Genomic DNA, 25,294 nt, shown 5'->3' on the forward strand with positions numbered 1-25,294 from the left:
AGAACTATCTTCATAGTTACTAAGAAACTCTGCTTTGAAAAACAAAAACAAAAAACCCAAAACAAAAACAATGACAAAAAAAAACCACAATAAAAAAATCTTACTCCTCAGTTCCATGGTACAACTTTGAGGCTGCTTGCTCCAACCAACTGCAGTTGTCTTCACTCTACCAGTTTTTAAATCTTGAGTCAAAAGCACCAAAACAAAACACAAACAAAAACTAAAATGAAACAAAACACAAGGTGATGCCAATGTTGTCTGATGTTTGTTTTCCTGCAATAGTTAGGTTCTGTCAAGAAAAGGTGTACCCAGAAGCATTTTTCTTCTTCTTCTTCTTCTTCTTCTTCTTCTTCTTCTTCTTCTTCTTCTTCTTCTTTTTTTTTGATTTTTGAGACAGGGTTTCTCTGTAGCTTTTGGTTCCTGTCCTGGAACTAGCTCTTGTAGACCAGGCTGGCCTCGAACTCACAGAGATCCACCTGCCTCTGCCTCCCAAGTGCTGGGATTAAAGGCGTGCGCCACCACCGCCCGGCTAGCATTTTTTTTTCTGAAACAGGGTTTCTCTGTAGCTTTGGAGCCTGTCCTGGAATTCAATCTGTAGAGCAGGCTGGCCTCAAACTCACAGAGATCCACCTGCCTCTGTCTACCAAGTGCTGGGATTAAAGGCGTGCGCCACTACGCCTGGCACAATAGGAAGTTTTAAATTCTCATTAGGATATACAAATGGTCAATAGATATATAGAATTCTCAACAGAAGAACTTCAAATGGCCAAAAGACACTTAAGGTCATGCTCAACTTCCTTAGTGATCAGGGAAATCAAGACAACTTTAAGATACCACCTTACACCTGTCAGAATGGCTAAAATAAAAAACACTAATGATAGCCTTTGCTGGAGAGGTTGTGGAGAAAGGGGTACACTCACCCATTGCTGGTGGGAATGCAAACTTGTGCAACCACTCTGGAAAGCAGTGTTTCGGTTTCTCAGGAAATTCGGGATCAACCTACCCCTGGATCCAGCAATACCACTCTTGGGAATATACCCAAGAGAGGCCCTATCATACAACAAAAGTATATGCTCAACTATGTTCATGGCAGCATTGTTTGTAATAGCCAGAACCTGGAAACAACCTAGATGCCCTTCAACGGAAGAATGGATGAAGAAAGTATGGAATATATACATATTAGAGTATTACTCAGCAGTAAAAAACAAGGACTTCTTGAATTTTGCATACAAATGGATGGAAATAGAAAACACTATCCTGAGTAAGGTAAGCCAGACCCAAAAAGAGGAACATGGGATGTACTCACTCATATTTGGTTTCTAGCCATAAATAAAGGACATTGAGCTTATAATTCATGTTCCTAGAGAAGCTAAATAAGAAGGTGAATCCAAAGACAAACACATAGGCATCCTCATGAATATTAACCTTCATCAGGCGATGAAAGGAGACAGAGACAGAGACCCACATGGGAGCACCGGACAGAAATCTCAAGGTCCAAATCAGGAGCAGAAGGAGACGGAGCACGAGCAAGGAACTCAGGACCACGAGGGGAGAACCCACACACTAAGACAATGGGGATGATCTATTGGGATCTCACCAAGGCCAGCTGGCCTAGGTCTGAAAAAGCATGGGATAAATCCGGACTGACTGAACATAGCGGACAATGAGGAATACTGAGAATTCAAGAACAATTGCAGTGGGTTTTTGATCCTACTGCACGTACTGGCTTTGTGGGAGCCTAGGCAGTTTGGATGCTCACCTTACGAGTCCTGGATAGAGGTGGGCAGTCCTTGGGCTTCCCACAGGTCAGGGAACCCTGATTGCTCTTCGAGCAGATGAGGGAGGGGGACTTGATCGGGGGAGGGGGAGGGAAATGGGAAGCGGTTGTGGGGACGAGGCAGAAATCCTTAATAAATAAATAAATTTAAAATAAATAAATAAATAAAAACAAAAAAAATAGATATAGGATGTATTATTTAACCTCTTTAGTCATAGGGTATATAAAGTAAAACAGTGACCCAATACACACCCAGCCATGAATGGCTCAAATTAAAAAGCCTGGCTATGACAAGCGGTTGAAGATATGAATGTCTGTAATTTTCAAGCACTATGGTAAGGTCATTAATCAGGACTGGTCCACAGTATCTACCAAGGCTGAAATTCGAGAATTCAAAATGCACCTTTATTCCTCTTGTCTTTATACAGGGTTTAATATTGAGTTCACTGCCGTAAAAAACCAAACCAAACCAAAACAATAACAACAACAAAAAACCTCAATTCTTTCACACAGAATTCAAGCTCCCAACTACCTATAAACTAAATTCCTGATCATAGCCTGGCAGTGTGCTAACACTCAGGAGCCCGGACTAGGGCTCACCTTTGGCCCCACACAACCTGTCAGCACTGACAGGATGACAATATAGCCCTGCTGCTTGGGGTCACTATGTGGCCATCCTGTTCCCAACAGGACAGCCTCATGTAGAGAGGCTGAGTGGGTAATCTGGGAGCAGGCAGGTCAAGCCCTTAATTCCCACATCGCCTCTCCAGTCTGTCTGTTCTCATCAGTGTCTTTCTGCCTGAATCCACGTCACTGCACGTCAGTGGATGGCTCATTATGCCTCTCTATGGCCACGATCAGGCAAGTCTTGGGGTAAAATCTGCCCCGCTGGCTTATTTTTACTGGGTACTTGTGAGGTCTAAGGATGTTCCAGGAAGTTCAGGAAAGCTCAGCAGGTTTTACCATCCTCAGACTTATCTTTCAGTATCAGCTACCCTTGAATTTTGAATTATAGAGAAGGAAAAGGCCAGGTTCTAGTGAGGCTCCAGTGTAAATTCTCGTCCACTTGAAATACAGACATAACAATCCCTCTCCCAATCCTCCACCTGACAGCTGCATCCCTAATAACTGTTTTCTCTACAACCCTGATCCGGCTTCTAGTCTGGAGATTCCGAGGGTCTCTTTCTGAAGAATAGCAAAGGCCACAGAGGAAATTAGTTACAGTTTAAATTTTCAAGTTTGAACACTTTAAAATGCACTGGGGGGGGGGCAGCCTAGCTCTTGTGGGGCTTTGGAGGGCTTTAGCAAACAGATGGGGTTTACCGTGGGTATCAGAGGGTAGGAGGATGGATTGTGAGCAGAGAAAGAATCAAAGAGCAGGCATCCAGGAAGTTACAGCATGAGACAGACAGCAGATACGGGAGCCAGGATGGAGCGAGGGGTCACAAGTGAGTAAATGCTATGTGTACCCTGCAACAGCATTCAAGGTAGATTTTCCTCCCCAGAGGTCTTCGTCTCAAGGTATGATGAGCTGATCCAGGGCACTAACACTCACTCAGACCCTTTACCACCTTCCATCTCAAATCTTCTGCCAAGGTTCTTCTTAAGTCCGTCTGTGTCACCTCCATGGCCAAGTGGGAATCCAAGCTGGTGTTCCTCACCGAACAGCTCACTTCATTTATCTTCTTGTGTGCTATTATTGTAATTTTGTTCCACACACAGAAGTGTGATCATTTCAAACTACAAAATTAAGTGACATTCTTCCTCTTTCCATCCATAGTCCTCAGGTTCTTTCCAAATAAAAATTAAATTCTCAAGGCTTGCAATAGCTAGACTGATGGTGTGTTGTTGTTGTTGTTGAGACGGGGTTTTTCTGTGTGATCATAGCTGTCCTGGAACTCACAGAGATCTGCCTGCCTCTGCCTCCAGAGTGCTGGGATCAAAGTTGTGCACCACACCCAGTACTAGACCAATTCTTACCGAGTACCTCCAGCCGGAGTTGCCTCCATTTGCCATGCATAGTCCGTCCCTTGATCCACAGCGCTCTGCACAACCACTCTTCGTTCTGCCTGTTTTTCTGTCTTCTCAACAACTAAGTTTTCCCCAGAGCTGAAACATCTCCTGCTCAAAGCAGCTTTCTCCAACAGCCGAGGATGGCCTTCAATTTCTGATTCCCTGCCTTCACCTTCTAAGTGTGAGATCTGGTTATACTGGGTGCTGAGGGCTTCATGCATGCTAGACAAGCATTGTGCCAACCAAACTACATTCCCAGCTCCCCGCACCCCTTTACTCTGACCCATAGTTATACTGTGAACATGTATATTCCACCACACATGTAGGTGGAATAGTAACTTATTCTTACCATATGATACTGTTTATATAATCTTAAATGTGTTATGTCTGAAGTCAGCTCCTACTTTGTGATCTCATAAAACCTTCAAAGTACTCAAAACAGGTTTTGACTGTTGTATTATTGGCCATCTTCCTTTTAACCTGTGATCTTGGGGAGGGGGAGTTTATAGTGCATTTCTTAGCATCTATGAGCATTTTGTATGAAATATCTGAGCAATAAAAACACAGATCAGTAGCACTATCACAGGACAATGAAGAACAACTCATGAAGTATGGGTCAGTAAAGGTGAGTCTAGATGGGCAAGATGGAGACAGGATAATGAACTACCCGTGAGGTCTGGGTCAGTGAGGGCTAGTCTAGATGGGTATGAGAGAGAAACCTTTCACAAAGTCTTTACTTCTTTCAATACCAGGAAGGCAGGAATCCTGTTCACTCATTTTTATGCTCTTAACACTTAATTTAGTTATGGAAAATGGAAAACAAAAAGCTATCTCCCAAAGGACACAGCTCAAATTCTAGCTCACATGATCCTCACATGAATTAATAAAGCTGAAACTTCCTACAGATGTGCAGTTATACAAGTCTAACACCACCTGCCTCAAACACCTCGACTGTTACTTCAGAGATTATGAGAAAACAAGTTTATTCCAAAGGCAAATGGAATCTGCTTTGGAAAGCATCTTCAGCGGCAGCCAGGTGTGACAATCTGGAACTACTGTGTGGTTAGATACAAGAGTACACAGCTCATTCACAACTCACAAGGTAAAGAGAAACATTCATCAGCTGACAGAAGCCTTTTTAAACATTATCATTAACACAAGAAGCTAAGTGGAAAAAGACATAATTTATACTTACCTTGTAATTCCCAGGAGAGCTTCTCTGTGGACAAAATATGAAGACACAAACAGTACAACAGATGGTGTAATCCCAGCTAAGCTTTTTAAAAAGTCACATGGACAAAGAAACATACAGGGTTTCAGAGTGATTAAACTGGCTGGCTTGTTGCAGCAAATTCTCAGACAGCACAAACTCAGGTACTCCAGCCAAATACTTAGCATTTAACATATAACGAGTCTTTCTTTCATGGTTTGTTACTCTTCCGGGTGTTTATCTAATTCCTTAAAAGCTTGTGTTAGTCTCTCACAATTCCTGGTTTTGGGGTATGAATTTTTTCATTTAAAATATAATTACTCTTGGGCTGGAGCAATGGCTAAGTGGTTAAAAGTACCGGGTGTTCTTCCAGAGGACCAGGGGTTGATTCCCAGCACCCATATGGTGCCTCAGAACCATCTGTGATGCCAACCCCAGAGGATCAGACTCTCTTCTGGCCTCTGAGACCAGGAGTGCATGTAGTGCAAAGACATACATGCAGACATAATCATTCACATAAAATAAAAGAAGCATCTTTAAGAAAGAATACGTAAATCAATGCTATGGAATAATCCTTCTGTACACCATAAAGATGTCACTCAAACTGGTTTAATAAAAGGTGACTGGCCAGTAGCCAGGCAGGAAGTATAGGTATGGCAACCAAACTAAGGATGCTGGCATAAAGGGTGGAGTCAGAGATGTCAGCAGAGAGGAAGCAGGATGTGTAGAAAATGAGGTAATAAGCCATGAGCCACATGGTAGAGGGTAGAGAAGAAATACGGGCTAATTTAAAATGTAAGACACAGCTCGTAACAAGCCTGGTTACCAGCCAAGCATTTGCAATTAATATTAAGATTCTAAGTGATTGCCGGGCGATGGTGGCGCACGCCTTTAATCCCAGCACTCGGGAGGCAGAGGCAGGGGGATCTCTGTGAGTTCGAGACCAGCCTGGTCTACAGAGCTAGTTCCAGGGTAGGCTCCAAAGCCACAGAGAAACCCTGTCTCAAAAAAGCAAAAAAAAAAAAAAAAAAAAAAAATAGATTCTAAGTGATTCTTTGGGAGCAGCTGCTGGCACAGGAAAACTCTGCTTACAAATCAACCATTAATTAACTTTTAAAAATTATTATTATAAATTTTTCTTTTTATTAAACATTCTTTTTAAAAAAAATATTTATTATGTATACAATATTCTGCCTGTGTGTATGTCTGCAGGCCAGAAGAGGGCACCAGACCTCATTACAGATGGTTGTGAGCCACCATGTGGTTGCCAGGAATTGAACTCAGGAACTTTGGAAGAGCAGGCAATGCTCTTAACCGAGCCATCTCTCCAGCCCCCTAAACATTGATTCTTAATATATGGAGAAGTGAGGTAAAATTTAGGTAAAAGTGAAAAATCCTTTATTAATTCGTCAAGGGCTGGAGGCTTGACAGAACTATAGATCCAATATTGTTGATTGAAAAAACTAAGGGATGACCAAGGGTTGGGGGTGTAGTCACCGGTACAGTACTCACCTGCACCTAAGCCTGGACAGAAACAGTGGCTGCTGCTGCTACAACTCATAGGCAGGCAATGTACCAGAAAACCTAGCAAACAAAAACTGAACAAAAATGCTCTTTATAAGAGCCTTGCTGGCACTGAATATAGATCAGGAGTAGCTTTTCTCCACCCAGAGTTCAACGCCTCCTTTTCTGGTTCAGTTGCTGAATCTCTCTAGTCCCTGCCCATCAATGCTGGTATCCATGGTGATAAGGATGTCCTGTCACAACACATACAATCCATCTTTCATTGCTGCTCTTCCTGCAGCTCATCTCAAAGCAGGAAGTGAAGAGTTCGAATGAAGAGGTGCGCAGGCCCATGCAGTCCAGAGAGGCTAATTGTGCAGACCTTTGAATGCATGAGCTCACACTCGCTGGGAAAAATAGCCCCTGTCCAGTCTAAAACAGCTCTGTTCTCTTTTCATTATTTTATTCATTTTTTTAGCCTGTATGTATATCTGTGTAAGGGTGCTGGATCCTGGAGTTATAGACAGTTGTAAGCTGGGAATTGAACCTGGGTCTTCTAAAGAGCAGTCAGTGCTCTTAACCACTGAGCCATCTCTCCAGCCCCAACAGCTCTGTTCTCTAGGTGTACAGGAGAATGCACAACTGAGCAATGTGTATTAAACTACAAAAGGGACAAAGGGCTCCCAATCCCACATCATTCCAAAATTGATGGTGATCTTTCTTGCTATCCAGTCATATTTTGCAGACAAAGTTTTGTGTTTAAAATAATTTTTATGGAGCACACATCTGTTTATTAAATTTGAATTCTGGAGTGAAATGCTTTAGCAATGTGAAGATGAAATGTGTTAAATGATTTGAGATAATAAATCAGGGGCAAAGGCTCAAACGAAAAAGTGAAAATGGTATTTATTTAGCTTTTAGGAAATTAAATAACAAAACCCAGAACAAAGCAAAACAAAAACTGTAACATGTCATGAGTGATCATGTCCAATAACAATAGCCCTTATTAAATATAAAAAATAAAATTTACCATTCGTACTTGCTCTTTTCCAAACTTTTACTACATGGATATTTTTAGAAGCTTGAGCTAAGGGGGGTGGGGGGAATCCCAGAGCTACCCAAGCCCCTACCATGTGATTGAGATTTACAGTCCCATAGGGACACGCATTTCTATTCCTGAAGACCCCACATAGCTGGATCTCTTGGAACTCCAGACTGATGCTTTCATGAGTACGCAGGCAACGCCTGTCAGAGCAGGAGCCAACCTTGTCTGGCACTGGTCTGGTCTGGCTTTCTAAGCTCTCCACAGGACAGCAGTTCTGTCTGGCAGCCCAGTCTAAGGCCATTGTTATCTTCAGTGGCAGCCTCCCAACTGCACCAAAACTGGGATTAACGGAATTTAGGTCAAACTTTGACCTGTACTCCTGGGAGCTGGAGGACAATGGGTACAGGAAGATAAGGAGTAACCAAGTGTGATGACTGCACTTACCCACCAATATACAACAAATCTAGAGAAAATGAGCAGGCCACATTTCACTAAGCCCCTCAAAACAGAGGCACACTGAGTGAGCCAAGGCCCCTGTCGGTGCTAACAACCTCAGTTCATCTAGGCCCTTTTCCGAAGAACCTCATTAATCTGTTTCAAAAGGCACCTCTGGCCAGGGCAGAGACCAGAAAGAAGCAGGACTTCCAGCTAAGACAATGGCGCATGGAGTTTAAGTTGTGCAGAAGACTACAGCGTGAGATGACAGCATCACTATATCTAGAGCTGCAGTGCTCGCCTGCTGGATCACACTCCTGGAGCGTCTTAATGCAGCTTAACGGCCGTTGCCCAGATGTCGTTGCTGGGGACCGGGGGAAGGACCCATCCTTGGGGAATGGAGTTGCCTTTGGGATGATCAGACGGCACCAGGTACTGATCCCAATCATGCCTTAATGAGAACATTACAAAACAATGTTTATTTCTGGTTTTCCCCAAGCAAGATATTCAGAAACTATATTTTATATCTAGGATACTATTTTCAAATGGCAGATACACTAACCTGCTACAGAACTTGGTTTCCAGGAAGTATGCCAAGGGTCACACTAATGTACACATTTAAGGAAAACCTTAAGCTTTAACTGTGTAGACAGCCAAACAACAAATGTACAGTTAACTCATTATTTGCATACTCTCTCTGAGACAGGGTTGAGGCTGACCTTGAAGTCCTTATCCTCCTGTCTCCACCTCCCAAGTGTTAGGGCTACAGGCATGAGCTACCACCCTTGGCTATATTAGCAAATTTAAATCATCCCATATGGCATTTTCATGAACCACAAATGTAGAGAGAGGAAAAAAAAAATCTGTCATCTCTCTTTCTTCTTTCCAGCTCTTATAGTAAATCAGCATCCCTGCTGTGGTCTGCTCTGTGCCATGATGTTCTTGCTTCTTACTGGTGACCTTATTGTTTAAAATGGCACCCAAACGTCCTGGTGAAGTGCTGCTGTGGCTTAGTCTAAGAGTTGTGAATCACCTTGGAGAAGATAGTGCGCTCTAGACAAGCTTTATTGGACTCAGATTACAGCACAGTTAGCCCTGATTCAATGCTTGTACTCAACAGCATACATTAAATCAGGTGTCTTCAAACAGAACCACAAAACTGATGGTGATCAGCTAATTAAAAAGTAAGGCAGAGGCTGGAGAGATGGTCCAGCAGTTAAGAACACTGGCTGCTCTCAGAGAGGATCCAGGTTTGACTTCCAGCATCACATGGTGCCTCACAACTGTCTGTAGCTGTCCAGTTCCATAGACTCTGATGCCTTCTCTTGGCCTCCATGGGCAGCAGGTGCAAATATGGCACACAATCAGGCAAAATATCAAACCACATAAATAAGATTAAAAAAAAAACAAAAAACAAAAAAAAACCAAAATCAAGACAAGAGGCTCAGCTGTCTCCTTCAGGAGCAAGGTCTGGTATTCTGTGACTCAATATTCAAAGTAACTTGAGTGGACACCCCATTATCAATAATATGTTTAAAGGCTAAAACTTTTTTTTTTTTTTTTTTTTGGTTTTTTGAGACAGGGTTTCTCTGTGGTTTTGGAGCCTGTCCTGGAACTAGCTCTTGTAGACCAGGCTGGTCTCAAACTCACAGAGATCCGCCTGCCTCTGCCTCCCGAGTTCTGGGATTAAAGGCGTGCGCCACCACCGCCCGGCTAAAGGCTAAAACTTGTGCATCAGACAAAGCTGGAACTCTTCCTGAAAAATAAACTTGATATGCCAGAAAATTCCTTCCCACGATTCAGAAATTACTGTAGTGTTGGAAGGAGCTTCAGTTATTTTCAAGGCATTCTCTGAGACCCCTAGGTCCTAAGATGTTTTAGCCTAGAAAACAAGTTTATACTGCCTGGGACATCTAATCATTTACTCTGTTTTATCTATTGACTTCTCAAAAGATTGTGTGAGGGCAAGAGGCTTTGCTAAAGCTCAAAGGCCACACTCTAGTCTACTATTTCTATTTTATAGGTGAGGGCATCACAATTAGACAGCTGAGAATTACCCAGCTTCTGAGTAGCTGGTTCTGTTGACAGCACCGAGTTTTACCCTGCAGGCAACTCAGGGTCAGCATGGGCCTTAGCCTTCATGGGTAACTATTCAGGAATAAAGGTTTCTCTTCCTGGGCTGATTTAGCAGTAAGAGAAAAAAACAAACAAACAAACAAACAAAAAAACAAGGCCAGCTTTAATGATGCAGGCCTTTAATCTCAACACTGAGGAGGTGGTGGCAAGTAGATCTTTGAGTTCAAGAACAGCCTGTTTGACAGAGCAGTCACAGCCGAGTTTCTTTACCTGTTCAAATGGAGACACTGACTTCTAAGAATTAATGAAGACTTTTAAGATACAAGTGGTACCCTTGAAATCTGGCAACACTGCATACCCAAAAGAAACTTTTAAAAAAGACACGGCAACAGACTTCAACAGTAAATGCATTTCATGAAGAGTTTACTGCTACCCAAGGCTGCCCTTCTGACCTTATCTGAAGGAGAGCAGGCAAGGAGTGCTCAGCCTGGAGGTAATACTGGCGGAATGGCTGCAATAGGTGAGCAAGTGGGAACTCATCTGAAAGAGAAAGGTACAACATGTCACCTTGCTTGCTATTAACAGTGCACTCTCAAGGCAGGTGATTGAGCCTCTGATTATGACAACAGGGTAACTTCATCTTCTCTGTAACCCTGACTTTCACCATAGAGCTGAGAATCTCAACCTGTAGTCAGGACTTCCTTTCGGAGTAAATTAGGTTTCTCATGATAAAAAGAACTGTCAACTTAGATCTTTCCTCCCTCTCCACTGGTAAGGATAAACTTACCCGGATCTCCAAATAACTTGGACTCGATTTCTCGTTTCTGAAGTAAAAGCTTCTCTTTCTCTTTTCTCTGTTTCTTTTCTAATTCTCTTTTCCTCTCTTCCTCCTGTTCTCCTTCTAGCATAACTCGGAGGGCTCTCTCTTCAGCTTCATACAGTTCAGAGCGCTTTTTAATGAGTTTTCTCAGTCGCTGAAGATGATGCTCAAAAGTCTCATCTGCTGAGGCAGGAGGACAGACCCCTGTACAAAGAGAAGCAAATGGAAGTTCCTTCGTCTCTACATTGCTAGGCAGTAAAAAGACAGGTAAGAGGAACACCTCTGCAGCACTTGCCATGGGCTTTACACACGCTTCCTAATACAGCAGGGAAACCAGCTGAGAAACTGATGCACCATCTGCCACTGTCAGGTGGAGGCACCTTTTCCTTCTATCTCTCTGACCTATTTTGATTTCTTTATTGAATTCTCTACTTTGACATCCTCTAGAAGTTTGTCTTTTTGGCCTTCATCTCATATTATAATCTCAAGGTCGTTCCAACTCATGCTACATGCTGATGAACTAACTCATCTGGGTTTCTGTGGGGGAGTGGTATGTACATATACATACTTGCGCAAGTGCACATGTGTGTGCACACGCATCCCCATGCACCAGAACAGCATCCTGTTCTATCATTCTTTGTCTTGTTCCCGTGAAGCAGGGTCTCTCACTGAACCTGGAGCTAGGTTGGCACCTAGCAATCCTAGCTATTCTCCTGAGTATACCCCCCAGCCTCACACTGGGATTACAGGCATATGGTGACAACTGGCCTTTTACATGGGTCCTGGGGATACAAAAGCAGGTGCATACACCCTGTGTCACCTCCCCAACCCCTTGCTGATAAACTCTCATCCAGAATAGATACACCTCTTTCTAGAAAGACACACCTCCCAATCCTTCCTAAACAGTGCCACTAACCAGGGCCCAAGCATTCAAATACGTGAGCCTATAGAGATATAGAGACCATTCTTTTTTTTTTTTTTTGATTTTTCAAGATAGGGTGTCTCTGGTCTCTGTAGCTTTGGAGCCTGTCCTGGAGCTAGCTCTTGTAGACCAGGCTGGTGGAGGTCATTCTTTTTTTTTTTTTTTAATATTTATTTATTTAGTATACAATATATCCCTTCAGGCCAGAAGAGAGCACCCGACCTCATTACAGATGGTTGTGAGCCACCATGTGGTTGCTGGGAATTGAACTCAGGACCTTTGGAATAGCAGACAATGCTCTTAACCCCTGAGCCATCTCTCCAGCCCCTGGTGGAGGTCATTCTTAAATCAAATTTTCTGAAGCTTTTTGCTTCAAAATTTCAGAGTCAGACACAGTAGGTGGCCCATACAATTCCAGAACTCATGTGGTAGAAGCAGAGGTATCAGCAGTTCAAGGCTTGCCTTGGTTACTACATAGGAAGTGTGAGGCCAATTTGGGCCTCAAAAATACAAAACAGCCAGGTGTGATAGCACATAACTTTAATCCCACACTTGGAAGATAGAGTTAGGTGGATTCCTGCAAATATGAGGTCAGCCTAGCCTATACCTATAATGAACTCCAGGCCAGTCAAGGCTTACATAGTGAGATATTATATAAAAATCCAAAATAAAACTGGGCATGGTGGTGGACGCCTTTAATCCCTGCATTCAGGAGGCAGAGGTAGGAGGATCTCTTTGACTGTTAACCCAGCCTGGTGTACAAAGTAAGTTCCAGGATGGCCAACCACCCAACCAAATTAAATAATTATTCTTATACAACATAATACTAAAATATAGAAATTTGATATTTACAGCCTGAGAAATTACAGCATAAAAATCATTAACATCATCTTTAGGGGGCTGGAGAGATGGCTCAGAGGTTAAGAGCACTGCCTGCTCTTCCAGAGGTCCTGAGTTCAATTCCCAACAACCACATGGTTGGTGGCTCACAATCATCTGTAATGAGATCTGGTGCCCTCTTCTGGCCTGCAGGCATACATGCAGACAGAACACAATACATAATAAACCTTTTTAAAAACATCATCCTTGTTCGGGGTTACAGAGATGGCTCAGTAGTTAAGAACACTTGTTGCTCTTGCAGAAGACCCATTTGGTTCCCAGCACACACATGATGGCTTAAAACCATCTGTAACTCCAACTCCAAGGTATCAACACCCTCTTCTTTCATCCACAGGTATTTACACACACACCATACAAACAGATAGCCACACATACACATTAAAATTAGGTTTAAAGAAAAAAGTCAATCCCAAATTTCTGAGCTACTGTTGTCAAGTCTACTTACTCTAGAGAGTAAAAATAATTAAGTACCAAATGTTCTTACTCCAAAAATATTTGCAAGCCAAGCATGGTGGCCCAGGCCTGTGATCTCTACAATAAAGAAGCTGAGGCAGGACAACTGTCACAAGTTCAAAGCCAGCATGAGCTTCTGAGCTGAGATTCTAGCTACAAAGAAGAAACAAAAGATGAGGAAAAGGTAAGAAAAGGAAAACACATTCACACGATATTATGTGTACAATATTTAGGATAGAGAGGTACTAGGATAAAGGAGGAGGAAGAGGGAGAAAAAGGAAGTAAAAATGCAAAACTGTACTTACCTTTCCTCGCTGCAGCTTCTTTCCTCAGTTTCCTCAATTTCTCTAAAGCACGCAGAATGTCCACCATTCTTTTAGTGTCTGATTGTTTTTTCCTTACTTCAGATAAGACACCATCAGCAGCCGCTTTAAGTTCCTGTTCCTGAAGGGGAAAAAAGTCCACAAGAACCTGCATTAGGAACCTCCTCACAATCCACTACACCTTCCTGGAGGCAAACTTTCAGAGGGTCAGGCCATCCACAACAGACCACTGAGTCTATATTTCTGTTTCCCAGGCCTGGCACGCTACACTATTCAGTCAAGGACTTCGTTGCCTGGTTAATGATACAACCATGGCTGCTTTGTTTGCTCTGAGACTGACCCTGTGGAACCCAGGCAGGTCCTGACTGAACTCCCTATCTTCTTACCTCAGTCTCCCATTGATGTGATCCACCTCTCCCAGCCCATCTCCCGTTTTTTGGATTTTGTTTTATTTCTAAGAGATGGTCTTACTCTGCAGCCCAGACTGGCTTCAAACTGCAGCATTCCACCTGCCTCAGCCTCCCAAGGGCTGAAATCATAGATGTGAGTCACCCAACTCCATATAACGTTCTTTGAGGGGAACCTCTTCCCTCAGCAGCTTCAATACCTGTACTGAGTTCTTCTCAGTGTTCCCAGGTGTGATCCAGGAGTGCCTGCTTCTATTTTACCTTGTCAAGCTTTAGTTCTATTAAAAATGAAGACTATCTGTAGGCACCACAATCCCTGACTTCAAACTCTACTACCGAGCTACAGTACTGAAAACAGCCTGGTATTGGCATAAGAACAGACAGGAGGACCAATGGAACCCAATAGAAGACCTGGATATCAGTCCACACATCTTCCAACACCTGATATTTGATAAAGAAGCAAAAAATATCAAATGGAAAAAAGAAAGCATATTTAACAAGTGGTGCTGGCATAACTGAATATCAACATGTAGAAGAATGAAAATAGACCCATATCTATCACCATGCACAAAACTCAAGTCCAAATGGATCAAAGACCTCAACATAAAGCCAGCCACACTGAACCTTATAGAAGAGAAAGTGGGAAGTGCACTGGAACGCATTGGCACAGAGAACCACTTCCTAAATATAACCCCAGCATCACAGACACTGAGAGAAACAATTATAAATGGGACCTCCTGAAACTGAAAAGCTTCTGTAAAGCAAAGGACACAGTCAACAAGACAAAACTACAGCCTACAGAATGGGAAAACATTAACACCACATCAGACAGAGGTCTGATCTCCAAAATATACAAAGAACTTAAGAGAAAAAAAAAATGGAGTATAGACCTAAACAGAGAACTCTCAACAGAGGAATCTAAAATGGCTGAAAGACACTTAAGGAAATGTTTAACATCCTTAGTCATCAGAGAAATGCAAATCAAAACAACTATGAGATTCCATCTTACACCTGTAACAATGGCCAAGATCAAAAACACTGATGACAACTTATATTGGAGAGGTTGTGGGAAAAAGGGAACACTTCTGCATTGCTGGTGGGAATGCAAGCTGGTACAACCCCTTTGGAGGTCAGTGTGGTGATTTCTCAGAAAATTAGGAAACAATCTTCCTCAAGACCCAGTAATACCACTTTTGGGTATATATATCCAAAGGATGCTCAATCATGTCACAAAGACATGCGTTCAACTATGTTCATAGCAGCTTTGTTTGTCATAGCCAGAACCTGGAAACAACCTAAATGCCCCTCGAAGAATGGATAAGAAAAATGTGGTACATTTACACAATGCAGTACTACTTACTCAGCAGAAAAAAAGTAATGACAGCTTGAATTTTGGAGGAAAATGGATGGATCTAGAAAACATATTGAGTGAGGTAACCCAGACCCAGAAAGAAAATTATCACATGTACTCACTCATAGGTGGTTTTTAAACATAAAGAAAAGAAAACCAGGGACTGGAGAGATGGCTCGGTGGTTGGGAGCATTGCCTGCTCTTCCAAGGGTCCCGAGTTCAATTCCCAGCAACCACATGGTGGTTCACAACCATCTATGGAGAGGTCTGGTGCCCCCTTCTGGCCTGCAGACATGCACACAGACAGAATATTGTATACATAATAAATAAATAAATAAATATTTAAAAGAAAAGAAAACCAGCCTACAAATCACAATCCCAGAGAACTTAGACAACAATGAGGACACTAAGAGAGACATACATAGATGTAATTTACATGAGAAGTAGAAAGTAGAAAAAGACAAGATCTCCTGCATGGGGACCTTGGGGGAGGGCTGAAGGAAGGAGGGGAGAGGCTTTGAGGGGAGCAGAGAAAAATGTAGAACTCAATGAATACCAATAAAAAAATTACTTTACCCCCCGCCCCCAAAATGCAAACTAACAGACCTGAATAATCAGGCTCCCAAGGAGGACAAGAAATGGAACTGGAAAAGCCTGGGACTGTACAACGTCTCAGAGTAACACTGTTTGTCCTTCTCTGCTCCCAAAGATCACTTCTACAGTCATTTTTCACACATTGGAGGCAAATCTTCCAGGGATTTTTTTTGTCTTCCATAGCCTCAGCTGCCTGCCTAGTTCTCTCTCCCATCTGTCAAACAAGTGTCTGCAATTCCACCATTACAGTCAAAAACCATGCACTTCACTCTTCTGCCGGGAAAACAACAATCTTTACCTGTTGCTTCACTTGGCTTTGGCGCTGCTTTTGAGACTCAGCTCAGAGATCAGATGTTATTAAATTATCTCAGGAGCCTTCCTCCAATGAACTAGGTAGCTTTCCATGGGCTCCTTATACTACCTTCAGTTGAAAAACTTACACCATGCTGTACTGACATGATCCCCTCCAAGATTCTAAGCAATCAAAGAAAATTTTATTCCTCTCCGTCCCTGCGATTAGACACTAGGCCCGACACCTAATGGACCTTACTAAATGTTTGCTGAAGTGACTAACTTCATCAGATTAAAGTGTTGTCTCCCTAGTGCTAACGTTCCTGCGGGTACAATGCTGAAACTTGCTATCAATATACTTCCCAGCAATGCTATACTGGTCTCTAGGATAGTAGCAGACACAGGGAAAAGGCAGATTGTCTTGGTTAATTTTATGTGAACTGAACATGAGCTAGCTAGAGTTCTCTGGGAAGAGGGACACACAATTGAGTGTCCAATGCGAGTGGTACTACCCTTGGGCAGACTTATCAAGCCCTGGAGAGTAAGCCAGGAAGTGACACTTCTCTACGGCAGTTATGTCGGCTCCTGCCTCCAGGTTCCTGTCCTGACTGCCTTTAACTTTTAGTGATGCATTTCATCACAATAGAAACCCTAAACCAGGCGGTGGTGACACACACCTTTAATCCCAGCATTTGGGAGGCAAGGCAGGTGGATCTTAGCGAGTTTGAGGCCAGCCTGGTCTACAAAGTGAGTTCTAGGTCAGCTAGGATTATTATTACACAGAAAAACCCCATCTCAAAAATAAAATAAAATAATAAACCCTAACCAAGACAAAACTTAAGACAAAAGTATTAGCTGATTGTGGAGAACAGAGAGGGCAAAAGGACCATTAGCACTGCCCTAACAAGACTTGAATAATGACACCAATGGACACAATAGCATGGAATGGGGAAAGTTCCAAAATACTTAACCCCAAACAACTATGGGCAACTGCTCAGAGCAGGAAAAATGGGACAAACAGCTCAATTCATTATCCAATATGAAGTGGTTAGCCCTGAAATCATATACATACAAGTAGCATTAAATGTACGGATCAGGTTGTATTTATGTATATACGTAACAATAAGAAAAAGAAGCCATGAATTTGAAAGAGGACAAGGGAGGTGAACGGTTGGAAGAGATGGAAAAAGGGAAACAATATAATTACAATTTCAAAAATAAACTCCAGTTCCAGGGGATCCAAAGTCCCCTTTGGACTTCCATGGGCACTAGGCACACATGCGGGCCACATATAAGCATGCAAACAAAATACTCATATAAAACAAAACGAATAAATCTAAAATAGTAAGAGTAACAACAACAGCATTCATGCCTTTTTTTTAAGATTTATTTATTTATTATGTATACAACATTCCTTCCATGTGTGTTTATATGCCAGAAGAGGGCACCAGATCTCATTATAGATGACTGTGAGCCATAATGTGGTTGCTGAAATTGAACTCATGTCCTCGGGAAGAGCAGTCAGTGCTCTTAACCTCTAGCCATCTCTCCAGCCAGCAACAGCATTCAAAGGTAACGAGGATGCCATCAACCAACACTTGGCAATTTATTTTCTTCCTGGCTCTACTAAAGAAGACAAGCTAGATAAGCTTTGAAATCAGATAATCTAGGCTTAAGTCTGAAACTATTGGTACAAACTTACGGAACTGTTGTCACGCTAACTGCTTTAAGTCTCAATGTGTAAAATTAGGGTAATGAATTTCTCAGGGCCGTATGTAGGACTTTAGTGTAGTGTCTACCTTAGATGCGAGTGCTGAACTGGGGTGAGGAAGACAAAAACAGAAACAGTGTAGAACCTGGGACAGCAGTGTATTTGGGTTACACACACTCTCCTCTTACAATGATGTACTCGGCAGCCAAGCTGCTTTGCCTCTCCAGAAACCTCAGATCTCCATCTTTACAGTTACTCCTCACTAAGCAATGGAATAGGATTCTTCTCCCCAGTGACCATCAAACATGGACAGTTTCTATTCAAACATATTCCCAACACATGCTACGAGGAGGGCCCATCCAGCCTGAACTGGTTTTTGATGCATGCACAGTAAGGTAAAAGGTAAACCCCTGTCTATGGAAACTTTTAAAGAGAGTAACTTACTTCCCATCTTATGCCTATACACAATGGGAAGTGCTTCTGATTAAGATCAAATGCATCACAGAAAGGGACGTACACAGTAGAAAAGATTACAGGGCCTAATCTCTCAATCAAAACAGAGATCCATCTTCATTAGACACATTAGTAACCAAGTTCCTCCTCCTTAATCCCACAAAAGGAAGTGGGAGTATTTTCTCTAGTGTGGGCCATGGGGCTGTCAATCTTGACAGTGTATCCTTTCTAATCTGTACTTACTATTTGCTTTGTTTTTTGAATAAAGTTTTCTTGCTATTTTTGCAATCCTGTGCGAATCCTTATTTCAACCATTTGAATAAGAGGTCAGGTACTTGGAAACACCTGGACAAGACAGACTCATACCATCCAATACACAGGAATTCATAGTTTCAAACTAATCAACAAATGAACCCTGGGGAAAACTATTATTAATAACACCAGCTAATTAGGCCATAAAGGTCTTGAGGTGTGCCTCGAAGAGAGTCCTCTAAATTTGCATGCTTAGGACAGTATAAAACATAATACGAAGACCGGTTAGTACTAAACATCAATCAGTAAGCGGGTCCAACTTTGAATCAGGGCACAGGGGTGTCCTCCCAGAACTGCACCAGTGTGAACTTGTCGTGTGTTTACAGGACTTCATAGTGTACGTTATAGTTTTGTGCACCACACAGTGTTAACGAAAAACAGAGCAAAGAGGTGGAAGGGCAAGTTTTCACGGATAAGTATAAAGCTAACCAGCACGCAGATTCAGGTTCCAGTCACCACCGCCCCAAGTGCCTAGTAATTCTCACCCGTTTCTTTTCCTCCACTTCCTGCACGCACTTCACCCTCCAGCGGTCAATCTCCTGCTCCCGTTCCGTAGCCTGCGCGGCCTCCGCCTCCCGCTCAGCCTCGCGTTCTCGGGCCCTCTCCCGAAGCCGCAACCGGCGGCGCCGGACCCTCTCAAGCCTCCGCTGCGCCTCGCCCACATAGGCGGCCTGGGCCAGCGGCTGCAGCCGCTCGACTAGCTCCGCTCTCAGTGGCACAGCCTGAGCGTGTAGCGAGGCCCAGGCCGCTCCGTCGGCCTCGGCCTCTCGCAGGGACTGCCCCAGGCTGCGGAGCCGCCGCACCAGGCGAAAAGCGGCGCGCAATCGCGCGCGCACCTCGCCCAGGCTGGGCCCGACGGGTGTGCGCGGTGGCCTGGGGCCGCCCGGCCGCCGAAGGTTCCCGAACACCGCCTCCAGCCACTGCCGGTCGCGCAGGCGCTGCAGGGCCGCGTCCCCGAGCACGTCGGGCGGCGGCGGCGCCTCGGCCCAGCGCGGGCTCCAGGGCGGCCCGGGGCCTGGAGGCGGTGGCCGCGGACGCTCGCCGGCGTCGGGTCCCGGGAAGGGCCGGCACTGCGGCGGCGGGGGCGGCAGCGGCGGGGGCGGTACCGGGAAGAAGGAGCCGCTGCCGCCACTGCCGCCGCCGCGGGAGGTCTCGGCCGGGGCGCGGGGCTGCAGTGCCAGCGGAGGCTGGAGGAAGGGGGCGGATGCCCCCGGGAAGGGGCCGGGCCGCTGGGGAAGAGGCGGCGGGAAAGCCGGGGAGGGCAGCGGCGGGGGCGGACAGCCGAACGGAGCGGAAGGCGGTGGCTGCGGGGGCGGCGGTCCCTGACGGCCCTGGGCGAAGAAAGGTGGCAGGGCCATGTCTGTAGCGCAACCGTGCGAGCTCTGACAGTAATGTGTGTACTCCTTTACGCGAGTTCCGGGAGGAAGTGACGTTTTACAACGCACCACCCCTCGCTTCACACGCCTCCCGGAAGTACGCGTCCTGCGAACATTGGTTCGCTTGAGCTCACACGTCCTGTCCTTTAAGTGTTGTAGGTGAGGAACTACAGGGACTCAGCGTGAGACTTCTGCTAAGATCTCAAAGACTAGGAGTTACGTTCCCGGTTACCTTTCCGGCCCCAGAGCTAAGACCGGGAGAAATCATGTGGCCGCCCTCTAGAGAAAGCAGTTTAAATACCCTGTAGGCACGGTCTTGAACTGCTTTGGGGAAGGAGTCGCGGCTTTCTGAGAGGGGCCGGAGCTTCCAACCGAACAGGTGTCATATCAGGTTTTTTGGTTGTTTGATTTTGGTTGTTTGGTTTTTATTTTTTTGAGACAAGGATTCTCTGTGAAACACTGGTTGATCTGGAACTCACTCTGTAGACCAAGCTGGCATCCAACCATCTGCTTCTGCCTCCCTAATGTTGGGATTAAAGGCGTGAGCCACCACTGCCTGGTTCCAGGTTGTTAAAGCTTAACAATGAAAAAAAAAAAAAAAAAAAAAAAACCAGTGGTTATAAGCCAGATGCTGGGTGTGAGAATGTTAAATGGGCATCTTTTCTTTTTTTTAAGGGGCCATGCTAATCATCTCTGTATCGTTCCAATTTTGGCAGAGACAGGTGGATCTCTGTGAGTTAAAGGCCAACCTGGTTTACGGAGCGAGTTCAAGAACAGGCTCCATAGCTGGAGTAAACCCTATCTCGAAAAAAAAAAAAAAAAACACAGAGTAGTGATAGGTATTTTTTTTTTTTTTTGAAAGTGGAGTCACCTGCTCCTGCCACTGCTGCCATCACCCAGGGAGAAGGAGCCCAAGTGTGAGAGAACAGTCCACTATCTGACACTGGCAGTCAACAACACTTGAAAGCCAAATGGAGCTCTGGGGACACATCACGGGCTGTTCTCTAGCCATTTAGGGGAGGACAGGGCACTTTTAATATAATGACTTCTTGCACCATTTTGCCTGGTGAACTAGGCTGTCAACACTGATGTATTCCACTTTTTATGCCTTCTGTTGTGATGTCATCAAACATAGTAAAGGCCTTCAGTCATGCTTTGGGATTTCATTACCTTCTCTCTCTAACCCCACCCCTGCCCCCGTTTCTCTGTTAACAGTCCTGACTGCCTGGCTGTCCTGGAACTCGCTTTGTAGTTCAGGCTGGCTTTGAACTCACCACCACCGTCCCAGGACAGCCTGTGGCTATGTACAGTGAGTCCCCAAAAAAGTTAACCATTAACTTTTAAGTAACAAAGAAGTAGCTTACTCTTCTGATATAGTTCAGAGCTATGTAGAAAGACCCTGTCTCAGCCGGGCGGTGGTGGCGCACTGCCTTTAATTCCAGCACTCGGGAGGCAGAGGCAGGCGGATCTCTGTTGAGTTCGAGGCCAGCCTGGTCTACAAGAGCTAGTTCCGGGACAGGAACCAAAAAAAGCTATTGAGAAACCCTGTCTCGAAAATCCAAAAAAAGAAAAAGAGAAAGACCCTGCCTCAAAAACAAAAGACCAGCGAGGGGGGGGGTGAGGGGGGGGGGAATGGTGCATGCCTTTAGTCCTAGCACTTGGGAAGCAGAGGCAGGCGGATATCAAAGCCAGCCTGGTCTAAAGAGTGAGTTCCAGGACAGCCAAGGCTACATAGAGAAACCCTGTCTCAAAACAAAACAAAACAAAGGGGAAAAAAAGAGAGAGAGAAAAAAAAACCCAAAAAGGCAAATCCGGCTGCTTGCCGCACCACTGTCCACCACCACTGTAGCTTCTGTTTGATGGAGTAGGGGCTGGTTTATTGAGACAGGTTTCTCTGTGTAGCCCAGGGGTCCTGGAACTCACTCTGTAGACCTGCCTTTGCCTTCACTGCTCGGCATCACAGTAGCTTTTATTAATCTTTCTGTTTATCCAGGTGCCAAAACCTAAATTCCAGGATAAATCATAATTGTATGTGGCTGTGTTTGTCTCATAGTCCATTTTTGGAGGATTTTTTAAATATATTTAGAAACTGCCAATTTTTACTCTTAAAAATGGAAGTGATGCTTATAAGGGAAGAATATTAAAATTATAGTACAAAAGACTTAATGAGACCCAGAACCATTACTATGAAAAGCAGGGACATCTGTTCCTTACTGCAGCTACCAGGCTGAAATATCTGCAAAATTCAACGTGTGGTCCCATCCTACCTCTGTCATATCAAGGAACTTCACATCCCTTATATCATGGAAAACCCAAGTCTTCATGGAATTTAGACTTTAAGTGCAATGTGTGTTTCCTAGGGGAAAAGCTGGTGAAAACACTCTAAAGCCAAAAAAAAAAAAAATGAATACTTACAGATGTAAAGAACTTCAATAAGATTGAACTGAATGAATGTTATAAAAACTTGTAACATTTTGGAAGAAAAGCATAAAGGATACTTAATTATGGACTCAGATGCAATTTTCATTTGAGTCTACCTCATACCTGTGTCTTAGTTTTGCCCTATAATACAAAGTAATAATCTATATGTCAGTGAGGACACTGACTAGTGATAAAACATAAGATTTTCTTTATGTTTTTGTACAGTCAAAAAACTGACAGACATCTAGCACCTATAGACAAAAGACCAATTCAGTACTTTAGGAAAGTGTACACTATTAAGGCATTTTATTTAGTCTGGTACATGGCTGACACAGCATGCTACCTAAATAATTAGTTGTCTATATTCTTCTTCTAATAATTAAATCAGACTATCAATTCCATCTACTCACTGATGGTACTAAAAATGGTTCAAGATGGCAAATAAGCCAGCCAAGTTATCAAGAGAATAGATCTTTTTTATGCTATCGGTTGGGAAATCAATGTCAACACTAGCTGAAAAGAGTAAGAAAATAGACATGGCATCAAAATGTGGATTTTCAAGGTATTTTTCCATATCTGAAAACTACCTGGTCCAGTTTTTTTTAAATAAAAATTCTAATATTTCCAGAGAATGTGGGTAGAAAAAAGTAATACTAAAGAATGGAATGCCAATACTCAACTTTAAAGAATTTATTTTCTCATTTGTAGAGTAACATTATTGTAAAATCCACAGTTATTGCAACACCTGCATTGCTTAAAAGAATTCCTAAGAATTTTGTTAAAGCATATTTTTAAAAACAGAGCCAAAATAATGTACATTTTTATCTCTAAACATTGTGTCATTAAAGTCCATGTACTGTCTTCTGTATAAATCAATGTGATGTTACAATAATATACATGATCGGATTCTTATCTTAAAGGCTTTCTGACCATGTATGATATCCAAGATAGATTCAATGCCTTTAATGCAAGACTGCAGAAACTGTTATGACCCTAAACAAAACAAGGGAAAGCTGTATGTACAGGCAGGAGTCTGACAGCTTAGCTGTTTGCAGCATCCGCTTGGCGAGGCCATCCATCCTCCTCAACTCCAGAGTCATACTCCTCTTCAGAGGACTCTTTCGATGGAGCCCTGCAATGAAAAACCATGTTTGTTTTCCAACAAATTGGAGGTGGATATGATTTCTAGACTCAGAATAGTAAACTAATCTTCATAGCTAAATAACCTCTCAAAACAGAAAACAAGAAGAACTTTTTTGTTGTTTGGTTTTTGTTTTTCGAGATAGGGTTTCTCTGTGTGTAGCTTTGGAGTCTGTCCTGGGTACGGCAGGCTGTCCTCAAAGACAGCTAAGAAAAGCATTTTTAATATTAGGATTGTTTAGTGGTAAAATAAGGGATTTAAGTCATGAAAGAGTTCATTGATTTCTCTAATCAAACTAGTATGGAAATACACTGCAACTTATGGACCAAATCCAGCCCACTGTCTGCTTTGTAAACTGGGGTTTACTGGGATACTGACATATTAATTCATTTATGTGTTGTGTATGGCTGCATCTGTGCTGGAGGCAGTTTTGAGCAGCTGTAGTATAGAAAGTATGGCTCTGAAGAATTTGAGAAAGTCTGCTGACTCCTAGAATACATAAAACAATAACGGTCAGATCTGTTGACAGGTATGACACTGAGGGAAAATAAATTTTGTGGACAAAGTTTTGGTCGTGTAAAAGCCGTAAGAAAGAGCTGAATGTGCTGGTACATACCAGCAACCTCAGCACTCAGGAGTTCAAGCCTATTCCTAGCTACTTAGTGACTTCAAGGCTAGGCTGTGTCCAAACAATAAACACATGGGGCAAGCCATGAAAGAAGTCATTCATCAATTAGAAAATTAGCATCAAATACCCAAAGCCAGGTTTTTGGTTTGTTTGGGTTTTTGTTTTGTTTTGTTTTTGTTTGTTTTTTGAGACAAGATTTCTCTATGTAACCCTGGCTGTCTTGGAACTCATTCTGTAGACCAGGCTGGCCTCAAGCCCAGAGATCTTCCTACGTCTGCCTCCTTGGTTTTGTTTTGAGACAGTGTCTCATGATGAAATTCAGCTTAGCCTCAAATTCATGGTGTGGATGGTGATAAAATGCTGGCATTGCAGGTATTCCCCTTCACACACAAAAACATGAATATCTCTTTTGCATACTGTTGTTGCAGAAAAAGGAGAGGTGGGGCTGGAGGATTGGCTGAGTGTTTAAGAGCACTGGTTGCTCTTCCACGGGTCTGGGTTCAATTCGCAGCATCCACATGGTGGCTCACAACCATAATTGTAGTGCCATGGAATCAGACGCCCTCTTCTGGTGCACAAATGTACAAATCAGACAAAGCACGCATGTACATAAAGTACATAAAAAAAAGGTAGAGTCTAATTTTGAAGATCAGTTTTCAAAATGACTCACAAAATTGCTTTATATATAATTTTAGATTTTTCTTATAGAAAATTCATGAGATTATTAATTCCTTAAAAAATAAGTTACCCAGGTTTTCAATGACAGAACAATAAACTCAAGCAGTAAGGGCCTTAACTTTTAGCTCTATACTGGCCTGAGAGTATGTTTTACCGAATGTATCCTGGTTCCTTTTTTCCTTCTACTACTTCCTTGTCAACTTCCACACATACAATGTCAGAATTAGGAACTTCAAACATTGGTTCTAGTAACAGCTTTTCCTAAAGGGAGAAAAGGTAATAAATTAGGAAGAAAATTGTATGCAAAACATTTCAACTTTAGTCAATGTAAAAGCCTTCATATTTGTTATATTAAAATAGCTTCTAATTACATTTAAGTCATTTTATAAATAAGTCAGCTGCCTACTGTTCTGCCTATCTATCTAGGCAACATGCACAAACAAAGCCTGTAGTT

General features: G+C 43.2%; 3 protein-coding genes and 1 pseudogene across 5 annotated transcripts in view; all 4 read right to left on the minus strand.

Annotated features, from left to right (window-relative positions):
- The window catches only part of Ubap1l (ubiquitin associated protein 1 like), a 26,348-nt gene extending 15,752 nt beyond the window's left edge, over positions 1 to 10,596 (minus strand). The window contains exon 1 of one of the 2 annotated variants that reach the window (XM_041679797.1): positions 10,512 to 10,596. The gene's annotated coding sequence lies outside the window, so the exon portion shown is untranslated. Of the gene's footprint in view, positions 1 to 4,985; positions 5,036 to 10,511 lie in introns of those variants that run through there. The other variant, XM_041679798.1, reaches the window with a different exon arrangement.
- Pdcd7 (programmed cell death 7) lies at positions 7,385 to 19,975 on the minus strand. The gene is made up of 5 exons (XM_041679796.1): positions 19,082 to 19,975; positions 13,460 to 13,598; positions 10,847 to 11,083; positions 10,512 to 10,599; positions 7,385 to 8,434 (listed from the first exon to the last, which is right to left on the minus strand). The coding sequence occupies exons 1-5, from the start codon at positions 19,952 to 19,954 to the stop codon at positions 8,311 to 8,313; spliced, it is 1,461 nt and encodes a 486-aa protein (XP_041535730.1). The 5' UTR covers positions 19,955 to 19,975; the 3' UTR covers positions 7,385 to 8,310.
- Positions 19,976 to 20,618: 643 nt separating this feature from the next.
- Positions 20,619 to 20,706, minus strand: LOC121466260 (annotated as a pseudogene).
- A 2,362-nt stretch (positions 20,707 to 23,068) lies between these two features.
- The window catches only part of Clpx (caseinolytic mitochondrial matrix peptidase chaperone subunit X), a 39,957-nt gene continuing 37,731 nt past the window's right edge, over positions 23,069 to 25,294 (minus strand). For both annotated transcript variants that reach the window (XM_041679857.1, XM_041679856.1), the window contains 2 exons: positions 24,995 to 25,101; positions 23,069 to 23,525 (listed from right to left, as the gene is read on the minus strand). In XM_041679857.1, coding sequence (XP_041535791.1) covers positions 23,435 to 23,525; positions 24,995 to 25,101 — 198 coding nt within the window. In that variant the 3' untranslated portion in view covers positions 23,069 to 23,434. The remainder of the gene's footprint in view (positions 23,526 to 24,994; positions 25,102 to 25,294) is intronic.

The sequence above is a fragment of the Microtus oregoni genome, unplaced genomic scaffold, assembly GCF_018167655.1.
Source record: "Microtus oregoni isolate MIOR12 unplaced genomic scaffold, Mior012 000032F_ref0000030, whole genome shotgun sequence".
Lineage (NCBI taxonomy): Eukaryota > Metazoa > Chordata > Mammalia > Rodentia > Cricetidae > Microtus > Microtus oregoni.

Bases quoted from the DNA above. Each gene is read 5' to 3' on its own strand.
- Pdcd7 (XM_041679796.1), bottom strand. From the start codon at position 19,954: ATGGCCCTGCCACCTTTCTTCGCCCAGGGCCGTCAGGGACCGCCGCCC. The intron at 13,599-19,081 runs GTGAGAATTACT...TTTCCCCTTCAG, and splicing joins AAGTGGAGGAAAAGAAACGG to GAACAGGAACTTAAAGCGGC. The intron at 11,084-13,459 runs GTAAGTACAGTT...CTCTTTGTACAG, and splicing joins AGAAGCTGCAGCGAGGAAAG to GGGTCTGTCCTCCTGCCTCA.